Source organism: Panonychus citri, unplaced genomic scaffold, assembly GCF_014898815.1.
Source record: "Panonychus citri isolate SS breed McGregor unplaced genomic scaffold, ASM1489881v1 Contig00068, whole genome shotgun sequence".
Taxonomy (NCBI): Eukaryota; Metazoa; Arthropoda; class Arachnida; order Trombidiformes; family Tetranychidae; genus Panonychus; species Panonychus citri.
The window spans coordinates 458,551-482,105 of record NW_026515473.1 but is presented as its reverse complement, the minus strand read 5'-3'; the positions used below and the strand labels follow the sequence as shown (position 1 = coordinate 482,105).

Below are 23,555 nucleotides of genomic sequence, written 5' to 3'. Positions count from 1 at the left end.
CAATATGAGACAATTAAAAACGATGTTTATACATTTTCGAGCTGCAAGATTTGCTGTTAGCGGCTATTCAAATTTTTTTTTCAAACCATTTTTAGCTAATTTTCAATCGTTGGTCAAGATTAAGCTCATGTAACAAAACAAGTAAAATGCCAAAGTTTAGGCAAAGTTAATTCTTGTCCACTGTAAAAATAATCAATAGTTTTACTAATTAAGTTTTTAAGAAAAATTCTAATGCATTGATCAACTTTAACGTTAAATTTTTTTTTTATAGTTAATTATTTAAATGATTACCAAAAATCATGTTGTTGATGAAAAATGTTAATTATAAGGATTAAAATAAGTAAAAATGTTATTTTGAACATAACAATTAAGCATCGAAAGTATCTCGAATTTTGATCTTTCGATTGGGTTTGAAATAATTGATTTAATGTCGATGGTTCCATTGATTGTCTTAATTATACGGATGATTCTCCAATGATTACGATATCTTTCAAACGCTGCAAACAATTAAGAAAAGGTGATTAGTCAATTTAAAAGTTTTTCGAAAAGTTTTTGTTTAGTTTCGAAGTTTGAAACAAACCTGAATTTCGTCGAGTAGAAACTTTTGTTCATCTGTCATCGATTCGATTGTTGCTTGAAATTTTAATTCCATCTTGTTAATTGTCTCCTTTAAGATTGAATTGTCTCCGATAATTGTTTGCAATTGGAATGATAATTTTTCCAAACTTCGTTTTAATGTTTTATTTTCTTCATTCAATTCCTTTACTACGGTCAGTGTATCATTAACTCGTAATTTAAGGTCATCCTTAATTCAATTGTGGAAATAATAGTTGAATAGACTATTAGAATTTAGTTTAATTACAAGTTTGATTAACTTACTGAGTAATTATCATTTCTACTTGAGAAATATTTAACTATTGGATCGACATGAATTTTCCAGATTGATTCATGTTGTTCAATTTCATCTTTGGTTCCCTTTGATTTGGAGAGAGAGAGAGAAAAGTTGATTAATCAATAATCGTAATTGATTATCTAAATTACAATTAACTTACCACAAATTTACATCCCATTGGTGTTAATCTACAGGTTCTTGGTTTACCTGGACAAATGTCATAGTGTTTCCTCAAATCTCCAAAGGCCATTTTACGCTTACAATAGGTACAAATTGTAGGTCGACGGGAACAATTAGATTCGTGATCTTTTTTTGATTGTAATGGAATATCATCTTCACAGAATGAGCAACTAATTGTTCGTCTTGGACACTCCATTGCCATATGAGATGGAAGCTTTTTAATTACGATTCCCTCTCCACACTTAAGTGGACAGTTAATTACCCCATAGACACAAGTTCTCATGTGATCCTAACAGAAACAAAAAGAGAGACAAGAAAATTCAATATTAGTCAATGTTAACTAAATATCACAATAGTTAGTTAATTGTCAGAATAGATTTCGACACTAATTAGCTTACTTTTAAATCTCTCAAGCGACAGGTCTTTTTACAACCACGACTTCGATATGAACAGTAAACATCTTTATCCAAAATGGTCTCAGAATCCAATCGATCCTCAGTAAACTAGAAATTTCAATGATCAAAAGAAAACATTTCCACCAACAATTAGAAAGAAATTAAAAAGAAAGAAAGAAAAATGTAAACAAAATCAAAGAATCACATTGAAAATGATGAAATATTTATCCAATTTAAGTTTAATTCAACTTTAGATTGTTGAACAAATTACCTATTTAATCACTAATCAAATTCACTGGATAATAAGAAACAGTTTCTAATTGTCATCAGAAAATAAAGTAAATATCAAATGATTTTCAGAGAGAATAGAAGAGAACAAGAAAAAACAAAGTTCCATGAAATGGATGCCACAGAACAAAACAATCGAATATAATTAATTAACATTCTACGAGACTAATTAAATTAGATGAATAACAATTAAAACACTAATCCAATTAGAGAATCGAGTTGAATGTGTAAACAATTTGGTCCATATGTTTGGTAACCATGGAAACGTAAACGCCCATCGAGTGTTGAGTCACTTGTTGATTAATTTTTCTGTTGTTAACTAGATTAACTTGAACCTCTTATTGTTTCATTTACTTGTTGCTGTTAATTGTTGTTTATCACAATTAGACCAATTTATGGATTTAATGTTTTCCTCCTTTTTCCACTTGCAATCTATTGCCATGTATCCAATGTTTACTGTTGTTTAGAGGAAGATTAATTCAATCTCATTCTTCAAGTGGTCTCACCCTAAAAGTTTTTTCTCTCTCTCTCTCTCTCTCTGTTTATCTCTCTGTAAACTTTTCTATTCTCATTTTATCATCATTTATTTCCTCATCTATTTAAAAGGTAAGAGTTTACTTGCTAATTGTTAATGTTATTCTGTTGTTTAGTTTGATTGTTTTTCTCTTTTGTTTTTCCTCAGAATTATTGGAATCCAATTGAAAGATGAATCTTTCCCGGACAAGTTCCCATTCAAGTCTTCGGAATCACCATCACCATTGTAATGGTGCTTGTAGTGAAAGTGATGTAGATGGTATCAGAAGGGAAGATATTGCCACTAGTTTGGAACATTTATTCAACAATGGAAAAGCAATTTGTATCATTTGCTGGTTACAATCATGGAAAATTCTTGAAGGTCTTGCCCTGGCGATTGCCCTTTGTCTTCAAAGCTTTTTTCTTGATTATTATATCATTTACTATAGTAGAGGAGCCGTTGGCTGGTATTTTCTATTTCTAATTGATGTTATGATCATGGTTTTGTTCATCATCGCCATTGTAATGGCTAAAAGACATTATTCCAGTTGGATGATGCAAAAACAACCTTCCGCTGGTGGTGGTGGTGATCCAACAGTCTCAACAATTAACATCAATACCTATGGTTCTCTGTGCCCTCAGGCAAGAACAGGCCAACAACTTTTCGGTACCAGGTTACCCCGTACAATGGGTGTTCTACCCTTAAGTTATATCTCTTGGTTTCTCTATTCAATTGTTTTGGTTTTCAAAATTTTCATCTTCTTCACCAACGATGTTCTAATCAAAATGACCTCTGGCGATGATACTGCTCGATTTGGATCTAAATTGTTTGAAGTTGCTCTCGCCTGTACTGCTCTAATCTTTTTACTCTGGATTGAAGTTCATAAAAATTTGGAAGATGAAGTTCACCGTAGCTGGTCAAAGACATTAACAGATGAACTTATCGGCCATACAACCTTTGAAATTTTCGATCTCATCTTTTTCCTTGAACTAGTTACACCCGATATCGACCCGATAACCAAACAAGTTATCCATTTACCTCATATATCTAAACCACTGATCTACACCATAGTTGCCTTAGGATCTCTTAACGTTGTCTATCCAACTCTTGGTATTTATCAACTTTCAAAGTTACATAAGAAAAGTCAAGCAGAGGAAACAGTTATCCGAAATCATCCAGAGAGACACATTTATGGTACCAATGTATTTGTCCATTTCATCCGTCTTTTCAACGTTAATATCCCTTATTTGTTTATTCGTATTCACCTTGCCGCTGCCTATGATCGATCCCTTTCAATTTTCATCGTGAAAAATGTTCTAGGAATAATCATCTCTCTGAGAAGTTTAATTCTTGAATATCTTTTATGGAGAAGCCATGCCAAAGCTAAAGCCAAGCGATTATCATCCAATGCCAATAAAAGGACAGTTCGAATAGCCGAACCCGATGAGACAACACAATCTATCCCTAAATCAGGATGGGACATGTCAATGGTCAATGAAACGGCTCTTAAAAGTACACCAAAACCTAACGGAGATCGACCTCCAATCCTACGTTTCAACAATGAAACCATTGAAATTAACTTTACACCACATCGAGATTCTCGGACCACTGACCAACATGAAGATAATTTAACCTCTGACCCTCTAAGATTATAACGAAACGTTACTATTTTTCATATTCAGACTTTTCATCTCATTTATATCAACATTTGAATTATTATTAGTTAAATTATCCATGACAAAAGCACAAACTTCAATTGTCATGACTGATTCTCTCAATTGACACTTCCTTTTTTCATTACAATCCCTTGTAAGATCATTCACATAATATTTCCTTAATTAGTGATCTAATTAATGTTGTAAAATCAATATCACGATCACTTCCATTCATCTATTCATCATCATCATCAACATATACATAATGTTATAAATACTAAAAAAGTGTAATAATTAATAAACGATAATAATGATAATCATAATTATCATCGTAAATGTAACTCAATCAATCACTAATTACGGATAAACTGATTGTTCTGATTGTAATAATTTTTGCTGATGTTGAATTTTACCAAACAAAGAAATCAAAATCTACTCAAACAATCAATATGATTGATGTTCAACAATTAAATTTAATCACACAAAATATTACCCTCATTAAATGAAAATGGTTGATAAATAATATCCTTATGTTACAAGTGTTTAGATTGTAGAGTAATTAATTAAGATGATTGCAGATTAGATGGATGATTAATTCTCAACAATTAATATTTTCCATTTTGTTTTAAATGATCACAATTAATGGACAATTTTCAATACCTAATTGTCTAATTGGATCAATCTAATGGATTCGATAACTTTTACCGAATCAAGTTTTTCACATGTTTAATTAATCTGGTAAAGATTAACCGTTAGATTAAATTAACTCACCTCTTTTTTGGGAACAATTAACGAGTCGATTGGACACTTTAAGAGTCGACCATCAGATGAGATTGAATTAAAACATGGATTACAAAACTTATGACCACACCTTGGACGTGAAGGTGGATTAAGAGATGAATCTTCAAATCCATTTTCTGTTAATTTAAATGGAGCTGATGTTTTAACAATCAATTTAACTAATAGTCCACATTGGTCACATTTGAAATTTTCGGGATAAAGATCAACAAACTGGACACGATCAATTGAAACTCCATCAAAACCAGCCAATGTCTCCATGATTTTCAAACAATTAACAACACTAATTAAAACTGTGGCAAACAATACACTAATACATTAATCAAAATGATTCGGTAAACATTTCTATGATTTCATAACTCGCAAAACAATTAAGTGATTGATTAAATCGATAGTAACCATTGATGATGATTAAGTCGACACTGAATTAACAGAAATTGATTATCCAAAACTTTTAGATATCAGGGTGATATTTGATTTAGAAAATCAAAAATGATGAACAAATTAACGGTAAATTTAATTGTTGCTGAAAATAAATAGACATTAAAATAATGCTTCATTTACAATCGTAGTTAATAAGACTCACAATTGAATTGGTGATCAGATTGTCAATGTAATAAAATTAAGACAAATTGATAAAATCCAAGGGAAACCTCGTTATCAATTAAATTGTCTCTCTTACAGTTAATAACATGATTACTTTAATCATTACGATAAATGTAGGACATTTGGTGATATATAAAAGGGGAAATTGTCATGTTGATGGTTTATTGTGATTAAGATTAACGAGAATGAAGCCTAATAAGAAACGGTATTAAATTCATAAAGGAATCAATAATCAATAAGGTGTTAACAAATTAGATCATTTTATTTCATTAATAATAAAGATGAAAGATATAATCTAATCATAAGTAAATATAATGATAGTAAACAGAGGAATAGATGAAAAGTTATTGGAGTAAAATTGAGAAAGAAAAAGATTGATGATTATAATTGAATTTCATGATTGGAATAACGGTAATTGGGATTTTTTTTCGTGTTCTACTCGAGAATTGGATTGATTATTTTTTCGATTTTTTATCCTTTTTATCCTTTGGGTCAGGTTTTTTCTCTTCTTCACCATCATCACCCTCTTCACTTTCTTCCGGTTTTGGTGCTGCTTTTCCACCTTTACCACTTTTTCCTCGGCCACGAGAACCACCTCGACCTCGACCACGAGAGGAAGTACCACCGCGAGTTTTGCCACTTTTACCTTTAGATTTGAAAATTTCATCATCTTCCGCGAATTCATCTTCATTACTATCTATTGAACCGGTGTCCTTTTTCTGTTTTTTGGCATTTGGACTGGCACTTCGACTTCGGCTTCGACCTTTTTTACCTTTTTTCTTTTTTGAACTTGATGAAGCGATGGATGCATCATCATCTTCATCATCTGATGAACCAGAATCGTAAAATTTACCTTGACCCTCAGGGGGATTGGACATATTAGCAGGGTCAATACTTCCATCGAATTCAGACTCATCACTTGATTCATTTTCGGCTTTGGATTTACCTTTGCCCTTACCTTTACTTTTACCTCCTTCCTTATCTTTGCCCTTTTCGTTTCCAACAACTCGAACCATTTTCACAGAGCAAAAAATCCAATTAAACTTACAGTTAATTAAACACAACCAACTGTATAATTAAACTAAAACACAACCAATCACCCACAAAGGACAGGGATTAGTTAACAGTTTGGCTTAACTGTTTTTCTATTGTTGAGATACTTTAAGACAATTGTTAATTTGCTCTTTCTCTATTATTGTAATTTAATTTGATTTTTCAATTGTTGAAAAAATGAATTAATGACAACAATTAAATTGTGACAAAACAATGACTAGCTTTTAATGGGTCTCTTACATAAGCTAAATCATGGCCGATGAAATGGGTTCGGATAAAACTCATGCAAATGTATCACATTGGTGTGGACTCTCTTACGACCAAAGGCTGAATCAATAATCAAAAACACTATGATAATTTGTCCAAGTAGTTTGGTACTCGATAAACAAATGGTTGAATGGACGGTTAAATGCTTACGCTGTTGATAACGGTTCTAAAGAAGATGTCGACACAAATTTAAGAATGTTCATCAATCCAAGTGGTCTACGTTGTGTGATTCTAGTTTAGATATTTTCGTATAAAAGTTTTTGTCTTCATACTAATTCTCTTTAGTGAAATGGGTCTGACACTTTGTGATGAAGGTCATCAATTGAAAAACATGGAAAAGTCAAACTTATACTACCTTGAACACTTCAAACTCTAAAAGAAGTGTCCTCTTGTCGGGTACACCGATTCAAAACGATCTATTGGAATATTTCAATTTGGTTCGTTTCGTCAATCAAGATATTTTTGGAACAGCTCAAGACTTCAAAAAGAAATATGAGAATCCAATTCTTCGTGGCCATGATGCCACAACTTCAGAAAAAGATAATGAACTGGGTAAAGAGAGATTGGAAGAACTAATTTCGATTGTGCAAAAATGTATGATACATTGTACATGATACAATGTATGGTAGACATTATTTTGATTTACTTTCGAAAATCGAACTTATCGTTGTTGTTGCTTTTCATGTCTACAAGAAAATCTCTACAAAAAATTCATTGAATCGAAAGCTGTCTTTAACCTCAGCAATAAGGAAGCTAAAGGAAGTGCCAATTCCTCTCTCAAATAATAATAATGATAATGCTCTGATTCTCTATTCACCACCAGAATATAATGAACATGATAAACTCAAAACGAAGTCTAAAGAAGCTGAGTTCCACATTCTATTATAATAAACAGAATTGTTTGTCTTATATTATAATAATTTTTATTAATATTGCCAATTCTAATGATATCTAGATATCAACAAGAGAGTGTAGCTTAAGACAACTATAAGAAGTACATGTATATATCTTGAACCTTGTTCAATAATTGATTTGCGACAGTTAATATTTAAGAACTTAATGAATAAATTGGGCTCCATCACTGAATATTGATAGTATTCTCAATTAGATCGATAGATTTATTTCCCAATGAACAATTGCAACACAGTTGAATTCGTGAAAATTTTATTTCGATTTTCTATTTCTCAGATTAACGAAAATCATTTATTTATTTATTTCGCAATAATATATTACTCAAGATATTCAAATTTACTATTGAATTGATTGATAAATTGTTGTCACTCTTTCTGAGCTAATGATATACTAATGTAATACTGCCGGAAGTTCATTCGCTTTGAGTGTATAATTTAATATTTGCATGGATAATTCATCTGATTTTTTTAATGCTATCGGTAATTATGATGATTGATTTAATAAATAAAAAAGATATTGAAAGACGTTAGACGATTAGTTTAAAAATCAATATGATGTTGGTTGTAGATTTTTCTCAAGATTTCAGTCCAATTTAATTGATATTTTGGAATTGAAAAATTCAAGTATAAATATCTTTCTAATCTGAATCTAGTTGAGCTTGAATGTAAAGTTCTAAATGAAAATGATCTTCAATAAGATCAATCAGCTTGTCAATAGATTTGCAAAACATTATGGACCAGAGGATTTAGATGATGCGTTCAAGAGACTTGAATCGATTGAGAAATCAACGTTCATCGTTAAAAGATCAACAACTAATAAAAATCATCGATTAATTTGTTATCTTCTAGTTATTATAAATATAATTTTAACTGTTCGCTCTGTAATCCTTATTGTAACGGATAATAAAACGGTTCAGTTTATCCTTGGCGATTTTTTAGTTTCCTTCGAAGCCCGAGCATTTGTTAATTTTATCTATTTCTTAATTGCCTGTGTATTAATACCATTCAACATTTATAATATTATTCTCAACAATTTCGTCAAAGAGCCATTCGTAAACCAACTAGTGAGCTATTTAAAGGGAAGGCAATCTTCAAGGAGAGAACTACATCTTTCAGATCATTATGATAATCTAATTCTGACCTGGTATATCAAGGGAATCAGATTCTATGTATTTTACAGCAGATTTGCAATATCTATTAACCTTTTCTCTAATCTAATAATCATTGCGACAAAGACGAAAGATGCAAACACTTTTTGTTTACAGTTATTTTTCATTTGCATAATTTATTATTTTGCACATTTTGCTTTATACAGTTCGAGGTGGGTTTTCTTACATTGGTTTCTGACAGTACTTTTTACTTATTGTCGATTAGCTTCATTAACGACCATTTTCGATAATCGATTGAGATTCACTAAAGTTCAGAAAGTTTGGCTCTTCGAACTTCAAAAGCTCAATAATTGGATGGATTCTTTTAATCATCAAATTTATTTACCTACTTTACACTTTTTCTCGTTCATTTCCATTTCGGCTGTTCTGTTAATCTACTCTGGTTCACAATACACTTTCAATAATATTGTGATAAATATTTTGCTACGAGTGTATTCAATCACTGGACCATGCACTATCCTTTTCTATTGCTATCTATGTTCGTTTATTGCTAGAAAAGTTTGTATTACCTTAGAAAGATTCTTAGAAAGTTATTAGTTGATGTTTCAATTTTCATCTACAGGGGAAGATAATTCATTCAATGGTCTACAATCTATCGACTGGTAAATGTCAAGACATTTCCTTGATGCTAAAGGTAAAAGCTTCTTGTTGATGGTTATTCAAATTTCTTATATACAAAGTTTATTATAATTCAGAGGCTTGAAGTTTTGGAACGATTATCATATCGAAACCTTGGTTTATACTTAAATGGAGATATTTTGATCTGTAATAATTTCTCTTTAATCGTAAGTATCGATACGAGCATTTGAAATTATATCCATTCCTCTGATGGGTCGATGATTCTGGTCGTTTAAAGATTTCTTTTTCTTTTTTTATTAATAGTTCTTATTGGAATGTACTGGAATATATCTACTCATGTGTTCCACCATAGGTGTGTGAGAAAATTTCATCATGGTATCGAAACCTTGGTTTCTCCTAAATGACCATAAACAATATAACCATTAGAATTGAAAATTTTCGTTCATTGAAGTGAAATTATTATTTTATATTGTCAGTTTGCTGTTATAAGAATAACTTTAATATTTCCTTATAGACTCAGAACAATAATGAAATGTGACTCCGACAACGTAATTATTCAAATAAATTCAATAATAACAATCATGATCATTTTCCTTAGACCATTAATTTATAGTTAATTCTCAATAATGATAAAAAGCACGAGAATTCTCAATAATATTGAGAGTTAATAATTAAACAAAGTTATATTAATCTGCAGAAAATGTAATTGAAAGTAAATTGCTTGAGTGATTGAAAATATGCAAGGTTTGATAACCAATATTGTTAATTTATCTCCCTTGTTCAACTCTCGTTAATGGACAGAAATCTTTTCGAGCTCTTAAATTTAAAGCTCGATCATGATGTCGATGTCAGATTTGATAATTTATCAGCTAATCGAAAATATAAACACGAGTTTGAACCGTTTTTTAATAAAAGTAATAGTTTCTTGAGCATTTGGATTCTTGAAAACAAAACTTATCAAAGATAAAAATAAAAATCCGGAATAAGTTAACATGTGTGTTGGATAGCTATTAGCTACACCTCCAACCATTAACGCTCATCTTACCAACTTTTATTTTCGAGTTACAAAAATTCAGCAATTGGCTTGATTCATTTAATCGTCAAATAAGAATTAGTAATTTGTTCATTTTTACATATTGGTCTTTTTTCACTATTGTTGTTGTCTAATATGGTTCACAACACAATTTCTCTAATACTGCGCAAAATTTTATGTATCGAGCAGGAAATGTTTGGCTTTCGTTGGTCCTTTCATTATTCTGAGTAGTTAAAAAATGGAGGCTCTGGCACAGAAAGAGAAAATAAAAAGAAAGAGAAAAAGAAAGAGAACCAGAACTCGAACACGAATAAAAGTTCAAAAGAAATAAAAACTTGAAAACTTTTATTAAAGTTTAATCTTTCTTTCGATTTTGTCGACAAAATTTTCAATGAATTTTCTGGCCTCAGCCAGATGAATTTTTAAATTTTAAATTTCATCTTCATCAATTTATGGTGATGATTGTGATGAAGAAGAAGATGATTTTGATTCTGATGGTAGTGGTGATTTAGATGGAGATTTTGATGGTGATGATTTTGGTGGCGATGATTTTGATGGCGATGATCTTGTTTGTGATCTTGTTATTGATCTTGATGGTGATGATTGTGAGGAAGAAGAATATGAAGAAGGAGATGAAGAAAAAGATGAAGACGATTCTGATGGTGGTGATGATGATTTAGATGGAGATGAAGACGAAGAAAAAGATGAAGATAATTCTTATGTTGATGATTGCGATGATAGAGAAGACGATGGTGATGATTGTGATGATGAAAACGATAATGATGCCGATTCTGATGATGGTGAATAAGATGAAGATGATTTAGATGATGGAGATAATGATGATGGTAATGATTTAGATGATGATGATAAAATGTTTTTATGATGATGATGAGGAGGTTAACAATTTTTGATTCTCATCCTGTTGGATGAGAATCTCGTCCAAATCATTGGACGAAGGCTCGAAATCCATAAGATTTCGAGCCTCTTCACAATATTGATCATCGAAAAGATGATCAATATTGTGAAGAGAGAGATCAGGGGGATGATCTTGATGAGGGAGATCATCAAGATCAAGTCGGGGAGGGAAACAATTAAATTTTAATAATTTTAAATTTCTTTCTTAGAGATTTCTCTAACTCTCTCTCTCTCTTTCTCTCTGTCTAACTTTAAAATTAATCTAAAATTTTTCCTTCCCGAATGTTTTTTCTTTTCTCGCCTCTTTCGACCCATTCTCACATCTTATTCACTTTGAACATTGCCCTTGGCTATTTTTACCCAAATTGAACATTGCCTAAGTGACCTAACGAAATTCCTATTTATCCATGAGAATTTATTTTTGACCTCTGAAGTTATTATTTATCTTGACAGTTTGGCCCAATTTCAAGTAATTTAAATTGCTTTTGACCCTAGATATAATTGTTAGTGCGAATTTAATTTTCTCACGAGGTCAAAACGTCAATGTAATTGATGATTTTGTCCACGAACAAAGTTCGTGACCGGACAATGACCTTTTTCTATTGAATGCTAAGGGAATAAACTAAAGGGTGTACGTTTTAAAACACTTAGAGGTCTGAATCCACACTAAATCTAATTGGACTTCATTTAATTATCGATAACGAATAAAATCAATTTTAGATAACAATTAGCATCAGCACCATCTCTTAGAAATGCAATTCAAAATAATTAAGTCGATTTTGATTTTTACAAGAAGTCAAAAAAGTGCATAAGAGATGGTGTTGATGCTAATTGTTATCTAAAATTGATTTTATTTGTTATTGATAATTAAATGAAGTCCAATTAGATTTAGTGTGGATTCAGACCTCTAAGTGTTTTAAAACGTACACCCTTTATATTTAATATATTTATGTATTAATAGTGCATCTATATTAGTTAAAATTCTTCCCATAGACATATAGCGCCATCTATCATATGGGAAATATACTAAATTGGTAAAAGTTTGTCAAGCCCCTGAATTGAAGTTTATGGACAGCCTAGTTACCCCTATCGACGGCTGATGTAACTAAAAATTTTATCAAAATGCCTTTAACATGTATTGGACCTATTATTAATGCTTTCTATGTATTAGTATGATCTGTTGATGATTAGCCTCGGGTAGGCAACAACGGTTTGGATAGTTGGAAGTAGTTGTATCTTCTTCTCCATATGCCAATACATAACCCATACCAGTTTTAGGTTGAGGTCATTTATAGTTCAAAAGTTATTCAAAAAAGGTCAAGATGGCCGACCAAGAAATGAGAGCGGTGATTAGAAATTATTTTTTAAACGGTTCAACTATAGCGAAATGTAAAGAGGAAATGGACAAACTTTATGGTGGTCGATCGCCTAGTGCTATTAGTATAAAATGGTGGTTTCAACAATTCAAACTTGGACGGACAGACTTGAGTGATAGGTCAAAATCCGGAGCCGCTCACCAAATTGATATTCCGTCTTTGGGACACTCTGTATTGAAGGCCATCAAAGGTGATAGAAAAACTTCCTTGCATGCCTTGAATTATCAGGACAGTTTAAGGTTGGATATAGTACCATTCATAAGGTTGTTAAGGACCATTGAGGCCTAAAAAAGCTAACTACCATTGCCGTTCTCATAATTTATCCTATGCAAATAAGGAAGAAAGGGTTAAGTGTTCAACGGAGATGTTGCGTAAGTATAACGCTAAGCCAGGACCATTTATGAAGTATCTTTTCACAATGGATGAAACTTGGATACCTCTCTATGACCCTTTGTCTCAAACTGAGTCAATGGAATGGGTCAGTGACCGGTCAGAGGTCAGTCAAAGGCCAACATCGAGTCAGAGACAAAAAGGCAATGGCCTGTGTTTATTGGGATGGCCAGAGCATCATAAAGATTTTTTGGCTTAATGATGGAGAAACAGTCAACGGCGATGTTTATCGATCACAACTCGTCGAAATTGACCCACTGGTTCGTGCCCGTCATCGTTCAAATAAGCGAATTCCATTGTTCCTTCAAGACAATACAAGATCTCATAAGGCGGCGCTTACTATGGACAAAATAAAGGAATTGGGTTGGACTACGTTGACGCATCCTCAGTATTCTCCAGACTTAGCCCCAAGCGACTACTTTTTGTTCTCAAACTTGAAAAGATTTACTCGAGGCCAAAAATTTTCGACCTTGAATGAGATGAAGGCCACAGTTGAGCGATTTTTTGATTCGAAGCACCCATCATGGTATGCGGACGGAATCGAGGAATTGCCCACTCGTTGGCAAAAGTGTATTGATGCCCGAGGCGAATACTTTACTTATAATTAAAAAAAATTTGTTTTCATACTAAGGCTAATCATCAACAGATCATACTAATATATTTAATGGTTTTCGAAGGTAAAAAGTTGTTTCCTATGGCAAGAATACCCATATTATCATCATTATGAACCAAATAAATGGTTAGAATGTAATTATTTTTTTGTGCCAATTTTGTCCAAAATGCATTTTATTGATTAAATAAGTTTAAATGTTATAATGATTGTGATAATACATACAGTTGCTTATCACAAAAAGAGATAAATTGAGGCAAAATATTAAAATAAATGATTAGAGCGTAACATCATCAAGATTATAATAATAATTGATAAATAAGTGATGTGTTAGCTTACAAAGAAATTGATTAAATGAAAACCTTGGTGATGACATAGTCGATGACTTCAGCAATACGAGCTTACATTTCATCATCGACTTTAACTCAGATGTAGATGTCACCAAGTTTAGCAGGATTTAGTTTAGTTTAGTAGGATTGTTGAATGATGGAATATTGCTAAAACCAATCAATCCAGTGTAGATCTTACGGACCAATACATTTTACGGAGATCGGGTTTCGTAAAGTTTCCGTTATTATTCTCGAGGTCCTGTAGATCATCACTGCCTTTTAGACTTTTCTAACAAATTCATCAATCTGGCCAGGTTTACCTTCACCAAGTTTGATTATTGTTTCCATTATGAATCAAATTGATGGGATGATTCGATAAAGTCCAGCAACCATAGTTATCGGGAGGTTGAGAATGGTTTTTTATCACTCTTTTGTGGAGTGAATTCATATTTACCATTTTTGGCTTACCAGTGAGTAGTAAACCAGTAGCTTTGAATTTTGGTAGAGGTTCCGTGTAGTCGAGATTCGTTCAATATGGACAATCTCTTTATAACCGAGTACCAAACCTTTACCAGCACCATAAACAGAATATCAATCACGGATATTGACAAAGAGAATATCATCTTTTTCCGCTTTTCCATTTGTTAGGGCACAATGATATTTATACAAAGGTGATAACTTGATGGAGAAAAGTTCGTTAAAGTCAACACGTTTACGTTTTTCAACTTTCATTTCAGAGTCTGAACCTGATGTATCATTGTCGACTTGACGTTTGCCAGATTTATATGAAGCCATTTTCACTGGTGAAAATAATAGTTAAGAATGATTAGAGTTGGGAAAAAAACTTTATAACACAAGAGTATTTGTTTCACAAGTTTAGAGTTTGAAGAGAACTTTGAGACTGAACAAAGCAACGGAATGTTTCTTCTTATATAGAAATGAAGTTAAAAACAAAAGAATCATTTAGATACGCATGTTGACGCGCATGCGTGTAGAACATCAGTTTCAAATTCTATTCTAAAATGGTTAGTTGTTTTGAATTTTTCTCTTTTGTTTTCAATTAATTACTAATTAATTAATGTTTTTTTACTTGTTTTTTTATCAAATTTTACAGGCTAACCACCAAAGATCATCAGGATTAACAAACCAGCAACATTCATCATCAACAATCACCACAACAATGGATACAAATAACCATGTGAGTTTTTCTTTTTTTTCTATAGTCTCACTATAACAATAGCTACAAAGCTATTGCTTCGGCTGATTTTTTTGTCATTTTCTTATTTCTTTCTTTCATATTGATTTATTTATTTATTCTATTTATTGATTTATTGTTTTATTCTATTTATTTATTCTATTAATTTAGTTTGTTGAATATTTGATAGCGAGAGGCAAAACTAGCTTAACTAGACGATTGGTAAGTTTGTTACTTTTTATTTTGAGAAACCCCCACATTAAACCCCCATTTTTTTAGTTTCCGTCCGCAACGACCTTAGCGATTCTTGATATATGTACTTCTGATCAACCACCTGATCAACTACAACAAACAGATAATCATGGTCAATCAGCTGACACTTGTCAATCCGCTGAACAATCAGCTGAATCTGGACAATCAACAGGAATCGACCAATCAGTTCAACAGGTAGTTCTGAGTGAACAGTTACCAGCTTTAAATTCTCAAGATACTGGTGAGCCAATGGAAATGTCAGCTGAAGAAGAACCAGAAGAGATTGAGCCGGAACCTTCAACATCTTCCGTAAGTAGTTTTCAATATGTATAAGATAAAATATTTACCGAATTTCTTACAATTTTTTATGTTATCAGACAATTCCTTTACTTGCAAATGCTAAATCTGGTTGGTATCCAGTGCTGAAAATTAAACGTCGTGGGCCTTGCAACCATCTTACTCGAGGTCGTGTTATGGGTAATCTGGTTGAGCACGCCGACCTTGTTTATTTTGATGAGGATTTGGATTGTCCCGATTTGGAACCAGAAGAGTTGGTAAGTAAAATTCATTCATATTAAACCCCCATATTAAACCCCCATATTAAACCCCCATATTAAACCCCTATTTTTCTTTCTAGGGTCCAATTAATGCTCCGACAGATAAAGAAAAATACTATTGGGCTGACACTGCTCCAAAAGAGATGGATAAGGAGCGCAGGAAAAAACGAGGCGCGAATCCTAACACTTCCTGTCGATTTTGCCACGGACTCTACTCCAGCAAAGAAGTAGCAGACATACATGAGAGAGACGTTTGCACTGCAGCAGGAGCTCCGGGTCATGTCTGTGACTCTGATTGCATTGACAACTGTCCTGGTAATCCACCATACCAAAAAGCTAAAGGAAAGCCTCTTGGCCGAAAGAAATCAAAAAAATAAATTCAAATCATTTTGTTATAAAATTTTCATTAAAATTTTCCATAAAAAAACACAATTACGATAAATAGAATTTTAAATTTGATCATTTGACAAATTCCTATCTAAAAACTCATCGAAGTTTATACAAGACTTAATTCGACGAGTCTGAATTGTCGCTTCATGGTAGATCTTTTAGCCTTTTTTGACCAAAATCTTCTTTGGGATGATATTTTTCTTTTCGATTTTCAGAGTGCGTACTTTTCTCGAGCTCTTGGTTTGTTTCTCTTTTGATAGATGCTATTGTTGGACTCATAGGAGCTATGAACCGTTTGATCGATAGAAGCTGTTCTTTATTGTTACATGAGTTGATTATTCCAGTCACTTGATGAATTAATTGTTCTTTTAATTTGCATAGATCCTTATAATAGAAAAAAAAGTTAAGTTGGGGTTTTAAGTGGGGGTTTCTACATACTGTTTTTCTTTAATGGAGTTCTGGCTCAAAAATCAATTTTTGATCTCTTGCAATTCATTATTCATGCTGATTTGCAAGTTTGAATCATTTTCATTGTTGCCATCATTTACTTCTTCTCTGCCGTACTTTAATGCGATATAATGCGTGTGTTTGCATAGATTATTTTTGATTGCATAATCATAGCAGTCACAACTTATTGTTTCCGTGCAAATTTTACATTCTTCGCATCTGATTGAGCATTGACAGTTGTGTTCTTCGTTTATGGATTCTACCGAATAGATATTAACTTCTCTGCCTTGTGAAACCACTGTTAGTTTTTTGGCCTCGATTGGGTTTTGCGATACAACTGTGAATCAATAGCAGTTTTATGACGTTTTCGTAATTCCAGTTGGATTCCAGTTACATCCTGCCTTATGGTCAAAATTTTCGAACTTTCGAAAGACATACCTCAATCAGATGTTGGTGCAGGTGATGGATTAGATGAATTGGTGATTGATGAATTTGGTTCAGACCAACTGGAAATTGTCGATGTAACAGGAGAGGTTTCACGAGGAGGGTGGTAAGACCAAAGTAATAATGTAGTTGATGATCTTCCAGATGCAGTAGATTCAGATAATGCTTCTCTGTAACCTTGAAAATCAGCTTCAGTCCAACGTATAGGAATCAATTCCGGTTCACTTTTACATTCACTTTCAGAGTTTAGTAATGAATATGTTGACTCTACAGTTGTTGTACTACAAGTTGAAAAGTTTTATGATATTGATGAAATTGATGAACAAGGTGATAACTGTTCAAGTTAGCTTGATGATGATGATTCAGAAGAATAACTACCTGGAGGTAGAAGGTCTCTTGGATCAGAGTTATAGATTTTTATAAGGTTGAATTCTCGAAAAACACCAGAAAGAACTATATAACGAATATTAATTGACGATGAGACAGGAGTAGAATAAATTATGAAGTTATTATTTCTGGTTGTAATTAAAAAGAGCCAGCTTAACAAGATAGTTCAGCAATTTGATTAAAGAAAGATGCTTCAATTTCACTTTCATAATTGTTCCAATATCTTGATGGTTTCACTGAAGTTTTAGATAAAGATTTAACGCTCCAATGTGATCTTTTTCAGTGGATTGAATGATTTAACAGGAACAGTATAATTATCTTTACGTAGTTTAAAGTCAGGAAAGATTTGAATAAAATCTTCAAGTGTGAGAACAATTCTTATAAAAGAACTTTGTGGATTAATCGAAGCCAGGGTTCTTTAACACATTTAAAATTAAAGAAAACAAAAATAAATGAATAAATCACAAGCAAATAAAAGAAAAAGATTATTAGATAAAAAAGATTAAATACAAAAGAAAAAGATCATTAGTTCACAATCCCTAATGGTATCAACACAATTCGAAAGAAAATAAGGGAAAAGATAATTATCAAGAACACCAGATCACTGAGTTAAATAAAAATCTCTTACCTAAAATGTTGTTGTACCAAATGTACCAATGTGAACCAAAAGTCCGATGTAATTTAATCCAAAATTGAAACAATAATCCAAAGTGGTAAACTTAATTAATCCAATTGGTATAAACACAATAAATCCAGGTGGTAGAAGATAATCCGAAGATGTTTACAATAAAACACTAATCAAGTAAACTATCGATGAAATAAAATATAAATGTAGAATATATATTACTAAAGAGAAATAATAGAGAGAAGAAAGTTTCGTTGTAGTCTGAACTAAAGATAGAAGTTAACTGATAAAAATTTTAAACGAAATAAACTTTGCAAAGTTGTTTTTTCCTTTAGCTCCCTCGTCCATGTCAGATAGACGTTTGCTCCCTAACGCACAAAGACGCCTTAGACAGGATTGCTCTATAGCGCGTCAGTAAAATTTAACTCTCCACCTATTTTATCTTCCTAACTTTGTGTGTACTCACTCAAGTCAAAATTGCAAGTTAGTTTATTCTGTTAATGTTTAACATTATTATACTTTAAACTTTCTTTGAATAAACTTTTAGTTTTTTTAGATTTAGCAATGTTTAAGTATATATATTATTTAGTTGCTTTTATATTTAGTTATATTTTAAACTCTCAACCAAATAAATGTTTCAAACAGTGTTCAACTATTAACTCAGTGAACAATTAAAACTTTTATGAAATTAACTATTCATTTTTAAATCAGTTTTCATCAACCTTATTCAACTTATCCGATTATTGTGAATTTAACCATTTGGATTATCGTGATGTAAACCATTCGGATTATTGTGTCTTTAGTGAATTCAACAGATGTATCAACACTTGTTCACATGATCTGGATTATTAGTGGGTGTTGATATTACTCGTGATTCCAATCATCTTTATCATTACAAAATCAATTATCTTTATCAATTAAAAATTATTAAAGTAAGTAAACTTTATTATTGATCAAGTGTTGAATAATGTCCAAAGACATGTGTGTATACATTGTCTATAGCCCATCTCTTATTTCAAGGATTTGAAACGTTTTACCGTTAAATGGACTTGACTTCCTTGGCGAGACTCGATACTTCCACTGGAGACGTTTATCTTACGTTCCCATCCTCATCGTGGGCTCCATGTAAACGACAACCGAATTGAGAGATGAGTTAACTGGTTGAAATGGTTATTTGTTTGTTCTTGTTTATTTAGTTACCGTTTAAATAATACTCAACACTTAGACAAATCATTAACATGTATAATTTAAATACAATGTATTGGGAAGACCGAGAGAGAGAGAGAGAGAGAGAGAGAGAGAGAGAGAGAGAGAGAGAGAGAGAGAGAGAGAGAGAGAGAGAGAGAGAGAGAGAGAGAGAGAGAGAGAGAGAGAGAGAGTGAGCGAGAAGGTAAGTCTCAACACTGAGACTATTCCGTCCTCTTGAAGGGTTAGTTATGAGCTGAATGATGATTCTCCTTTCTCTTCAATTTTTCTTATATACCCGAGGGAGAAAGGAGAGAAAGGAAATAAGAAGAAAGAGAAATAGAAAGAGTGATGAGGATGATAAGTTTATGGTTATCGTAAAAACCCTAATAAATAATCTAGAAATTAGATCTTTTTTATAATTTCAACAGAGTAATTAACCTTTTAGCTAATTACTCTATTTTTCTTTTACACCATGTTATCATTCTTTTTCTTTTTCTCTTTCTTATCTTTCTTCTCTTTCTGTGCCAGAGCCTCCATTTTTTAACTACTATTCTGTTATTATGTCTCATTTATCTCTCGAAAAGTAGGTTCTTGAGAACTTTTATAAACAATTTTAGTCTTTATTCATATTTACAGGGACAAAAAGGCGCTTAATGATTTACAGTTTATCTAAATAATGTAGTACACATGATGTTCACTAGATGTTAAAGGTAAAGAGATGCAGTCTGTTGCGAGTTTCTAATTAACGGTTTTTCTTACTTTAGAGACTCAAAATGTTGGATAGATTATCATATCGAAACTTTGGTTTATATTTCAATGAAAATGTCTTAATATGTAACCATTTCTCCTTAATTGTGAGTATAGTTTAATTTAATCAATCGAAAAGTTACAATTTTTTAATATGATATCCGTTTCTCTTTGATTGTTCTGGTTCTTTATGGAGTGTATTGGATTATACCTAATCATGTACACGAATTATATTAGGTAACCAAGTGAGCAATGGACTAAAATTTGGCAACCATACTCCTTACATTAATTGTTTACATGTTTGTTAAAGATAATTGTAGTTGCCTGGAATCGATTAAGTTATTAGTGGTTGATTGTTCAGTTAATTTATCAGGTTATGTGAATTTCGTGAGTGTTTGGTCAAACTGAACTTCGTGGAGCAAAGTTCACATGCATATCTCCGTGAGTTTCCTATGTGAACGTTGTTGATGTGGTCATTCATGGCATGATTTGAATAATAGACTTGTGGACAGTAGGGGCAAACGTTTTTACCATTATTATTTGAATAATAATTTTATTGTGGAATTTTCGGCTTGCGACCTTTAGTTGACCGGTCACCAGCCCTATAAATTCATTTCTTAAACAGATTTTCCGTTTCAAACTTAATCCAAGATTAGATGATTATGATTATTTATTCCACCGTTAAGTTGATTGTTTACTTTATTGTTATTCCCTGAATGTTGGAGGATCAGGTCACTTGTGGTTACCAAAGGCAAAATATTTCGAACTTTGTAAGTTCGAAATGGTTCTAAAGAGTTTAATTTTAGGTGAGTGGTGAAGATCATGAACCGTTTATTGGGATGTCACCGAGGTAACGTGGTGGACGAACTCGACCTCTTTTCAGTAGTATTGTTGATATATTGGAATGGGAATCAGGATTGGACGAAGGTTTTTATAAAGTATTTCATGGGAATGATGTTGATGTTGTTGATGATGATGATTTAAATGATGGGATATAGTTGATGTGATGATCCGTTAGTCAGATTATTCTGGTGGGTATCATTGATACCGGGTGTGCTAGTGATTGTGATTGATGAAGAAGGAGAGGATGAAGATGAATGATTTGTAATTTTTGAGATTTTGAAAGTAAACCTGAAGCAACGGCTAAGGTTGTTGATGCAGCCATGCTCGAGTAGTGGTTAAGCTAAATGACGATGCTATTTATGCAATAAAAGGTACCATTGAGTAATTTGTTGCTTTTAATTTATCACCACAGTCAAGGTCAAATGAATCACTGGATGGACATTCATCCATTATATTTGAAGTACCAAAAGTTGACGCGGAAGAAGCTTTTTACCTCCTCTTCATCATCATCAGCATCTTCCTCTATAATAACTCCTCTTTAACCTCCAACCTCCTCCTCTTCCTTTACAAAAATCAATTTTTCATGTTTATCATCTTCCTTCGTCATCATCTTTTCATTTTTCATCTCTTTCTCATCTTCTCTATAATCCATACGATCATTGTCATCCTCACCATTTTCCTGATTACTTATCATCATCTAATCATTTCTGTTTCTGGTTTTTCCATTCCCAGTGTCTGAATAAGGATCCGGATCTCGTCTGAGAAGCTCAAGAAGTTGGACAAACAATTCACCGGTCGAAGATGAATTTAAATTAACTTTTCGATTCTCATTTGGCGATGAAATAATTTCCAAGTTCAATGAAGATAATGAAGATGATGAAGATGATGGGATGATGATGAGATGTCGGTGTAATTGATGATGAACTTGCTTTAAACTCTTTTAACCGATAATCAGTTGATGGGTCAACAGTCTTAATCAACTGTTGATTATTAGATGAACGAAATGGAAACGATAAACTTGGAACACACTTAAATGAATTAATCACATTAACGTTACCACGATCATTACCATTGGTCAAACTTTTAGAATTATTATCATTATTAATAGAAAAACGGCCACATTTAATTTTAATTGTTGATGTTGTTACATCTAATTTAATCCGGGAAGAAACACAATTTGCATTTCAAGAAGATGAATTAACTTTGTTTACACTTTTACTTGGAATCAATGTCTCCTTTAATGGTAAACAATTTACTTTTAACAATTGGCATGATTTCTGAATACAATACAATATTGAAAAGGAACAAGAGTTTCGATCTTTAACACTGGTTGGTTTTCCAGGTCCACAAAGAACGATAACACCTTCATCAATAGTTTTAGAATTCATTGAGGCCGTTTTACCGATACCCTTAACACTGTGCTTTCTCTTTGAAAGATCAGTGATAAAATCAGCCTTGAATGCTTCCTTAATCTTCAATTTAACTGCGTGAGTTTTGACCAAATATTCATCAATCAGTTTGTACTCTGGTTCTTTGGTATCAAGAACAGATAAATCAGTTCCCAATTTGAGGTAATGCTGTTTAATTGGATCATCAGTAGAATCCTCACTCTTAACAGAGGTAATAAGTTCACAAGCAATTTCCATTTCCATGAGAGCATCGAGCATTTCTCTCTTTCTTTCGACCTCTTTGCTGGTTCGAATTAGAGAAGGTTTGTCATTTTCGAAAGTGTGTGGAATAAGAGTGTAAAATCCTTCACATTGACTGACAAATTTAGCCGATGCTTTTTTGGAATCATCAACCAATCGGCTGATTTCGATAAAATTACAAGAACATGATAGAACATTTTTAGACAGAAAAAGATCAATCAAAGCTAAATTCTAAGTCAGTATTTTAGAGCAACTAATCACCAATCTAAGTATTAATAGATTACTTTTTGATTATCCGCAACAATCAGATAACTTTTATCAACATTGGATGTGTAATTCAGGGTTTCAGTTAATAGAAAATCCTTTTAATTGGCCTTCAATCATTCATTAATTTATTATTGATCAAAAAATTACATCTTAATAGGTTACAGATCAATAATATTGAAAAAATCTTTAAAGACATTAATGATGAATTTTTCTAGATAAAAGTGACAACAGTTAACGATTAATTAATGAGAAATGAAAGTCGAGTCTTGATAAATCACAAGTAATCAGAAAAGTGAAAATCGGGGCATAAATAATAAAAATGTCTGTAATAGGAATACAAGATAAGATACTAATCGGAACAATCAACTTAATCAACTTCATTTCTTTAAACAAGTTTTACAAAAAACATGAGCGGAAAGATTTGATTGTTGCTCTTGGAGCACTCAAATCGTTGGAAGAATCAAAGTTCATTGTGAAAAAATCGACTGTAATTAAGAATCATCTATTCATGTGTTACATTCTAGTTGTTCTTAATTCAATTTCACCGACGATTCATTTACCAAAATACTCACCGAATATGTCCAAGGGATTAAAAGTTCGAAAA

At 32.2% G+C, this 23,555-nt stretch overlaps 4 protein-coding genes across 4 annotated transcripts; 2 read left to right on the top strand and 2 right to left on the bottom strand.

The window, feature by feature from the left end:
• Positions 1-64: 64 nt before the first annotated feature.
• LOC128386412 (TNF receptor-associated factor 5-like) lies at positions 65-5,374 on the bottom strand. The gene is made up of 6 exons (XM_053345444.1): positions 4,696-5,374; positions 1,471-1,575; positions 1,053-1,361; positions 880-975; positions 581-805; positions 65-497 (listed from the first exon to the last, which is right to left on the bottom strand). The coding sequence occupies exons 1-6, from the start codon at positions 4,981-4,983 to the stop codon at positions 456-458; spliced, it is 1,065 nt and encodes a 354-aa protein (XP_053201419.1). The 5' UTR covers positions 4,984-5,374; the 3' UTR covers positions 65-455.
• Positions 2,019-4,265, top strand: LOC128386410 (uncharacterized). Its single transcript, XM_053345443.1, has 2 exons — positions 2,019-2,361; positions 2,438-4,265. Exon 2 carries the CDS (start codon positions 2,461-2,463, stop codon positions 3,922-3,924), a length of 1,464 nt encoding a protein of 487 aa, XP_053201418.1. The 5' UTR covers positions 2,019-2,361; positions 2,438-2,460; the 3' UTR covers positions 3,925-4,265.
• Positions 5,375-5,570: 196 nt separating the features above from the next.
• On the bottom strand, positions 5,571-6,450 carry LOC128386413 (ABC transporter F family member 4-like). Its single transcript, XM_053345445.1, has one exon. The coding sequence runs from the start codon at positions 6,342-6,344 to the stop codon at positions 5,784-5,786; it is 561 nt and encodes a 186-aa protein (XP_053201420.1). The 5' UTR covers positions 6,345-6,450; the 3' UTR covers positions 5,571-5,783.
• An 8,457-nt stretch (positions 6,451-14,907) lies between these two features.
• On the top strand, positions 14,908-16,435 carry LOC128386281 (uncharacterized). The gene is made up of 6 exons (XM_053345289.1): positions 14,908-14,985; positions 15,075-15,158; positions 15,327-15,377; positions 15,435-15,716; positions 15,785-15,961; positions 16,045-16,435. The coding sequence occupies exons 1-6, from the start codon at positions 14,983-14,985 to the stop codon at positions 16,339-16,341; spliced, it is 894 nt and encodes a 297-aa protein (XP_053201264.1). The 5' UTR covers positions 14,908-14,982; the 3' UTR covers positions 16,342-16,435.
• The last annotated feature ends 7,120 nt before the right edge of the window (positions 16,436-23,555 follow it).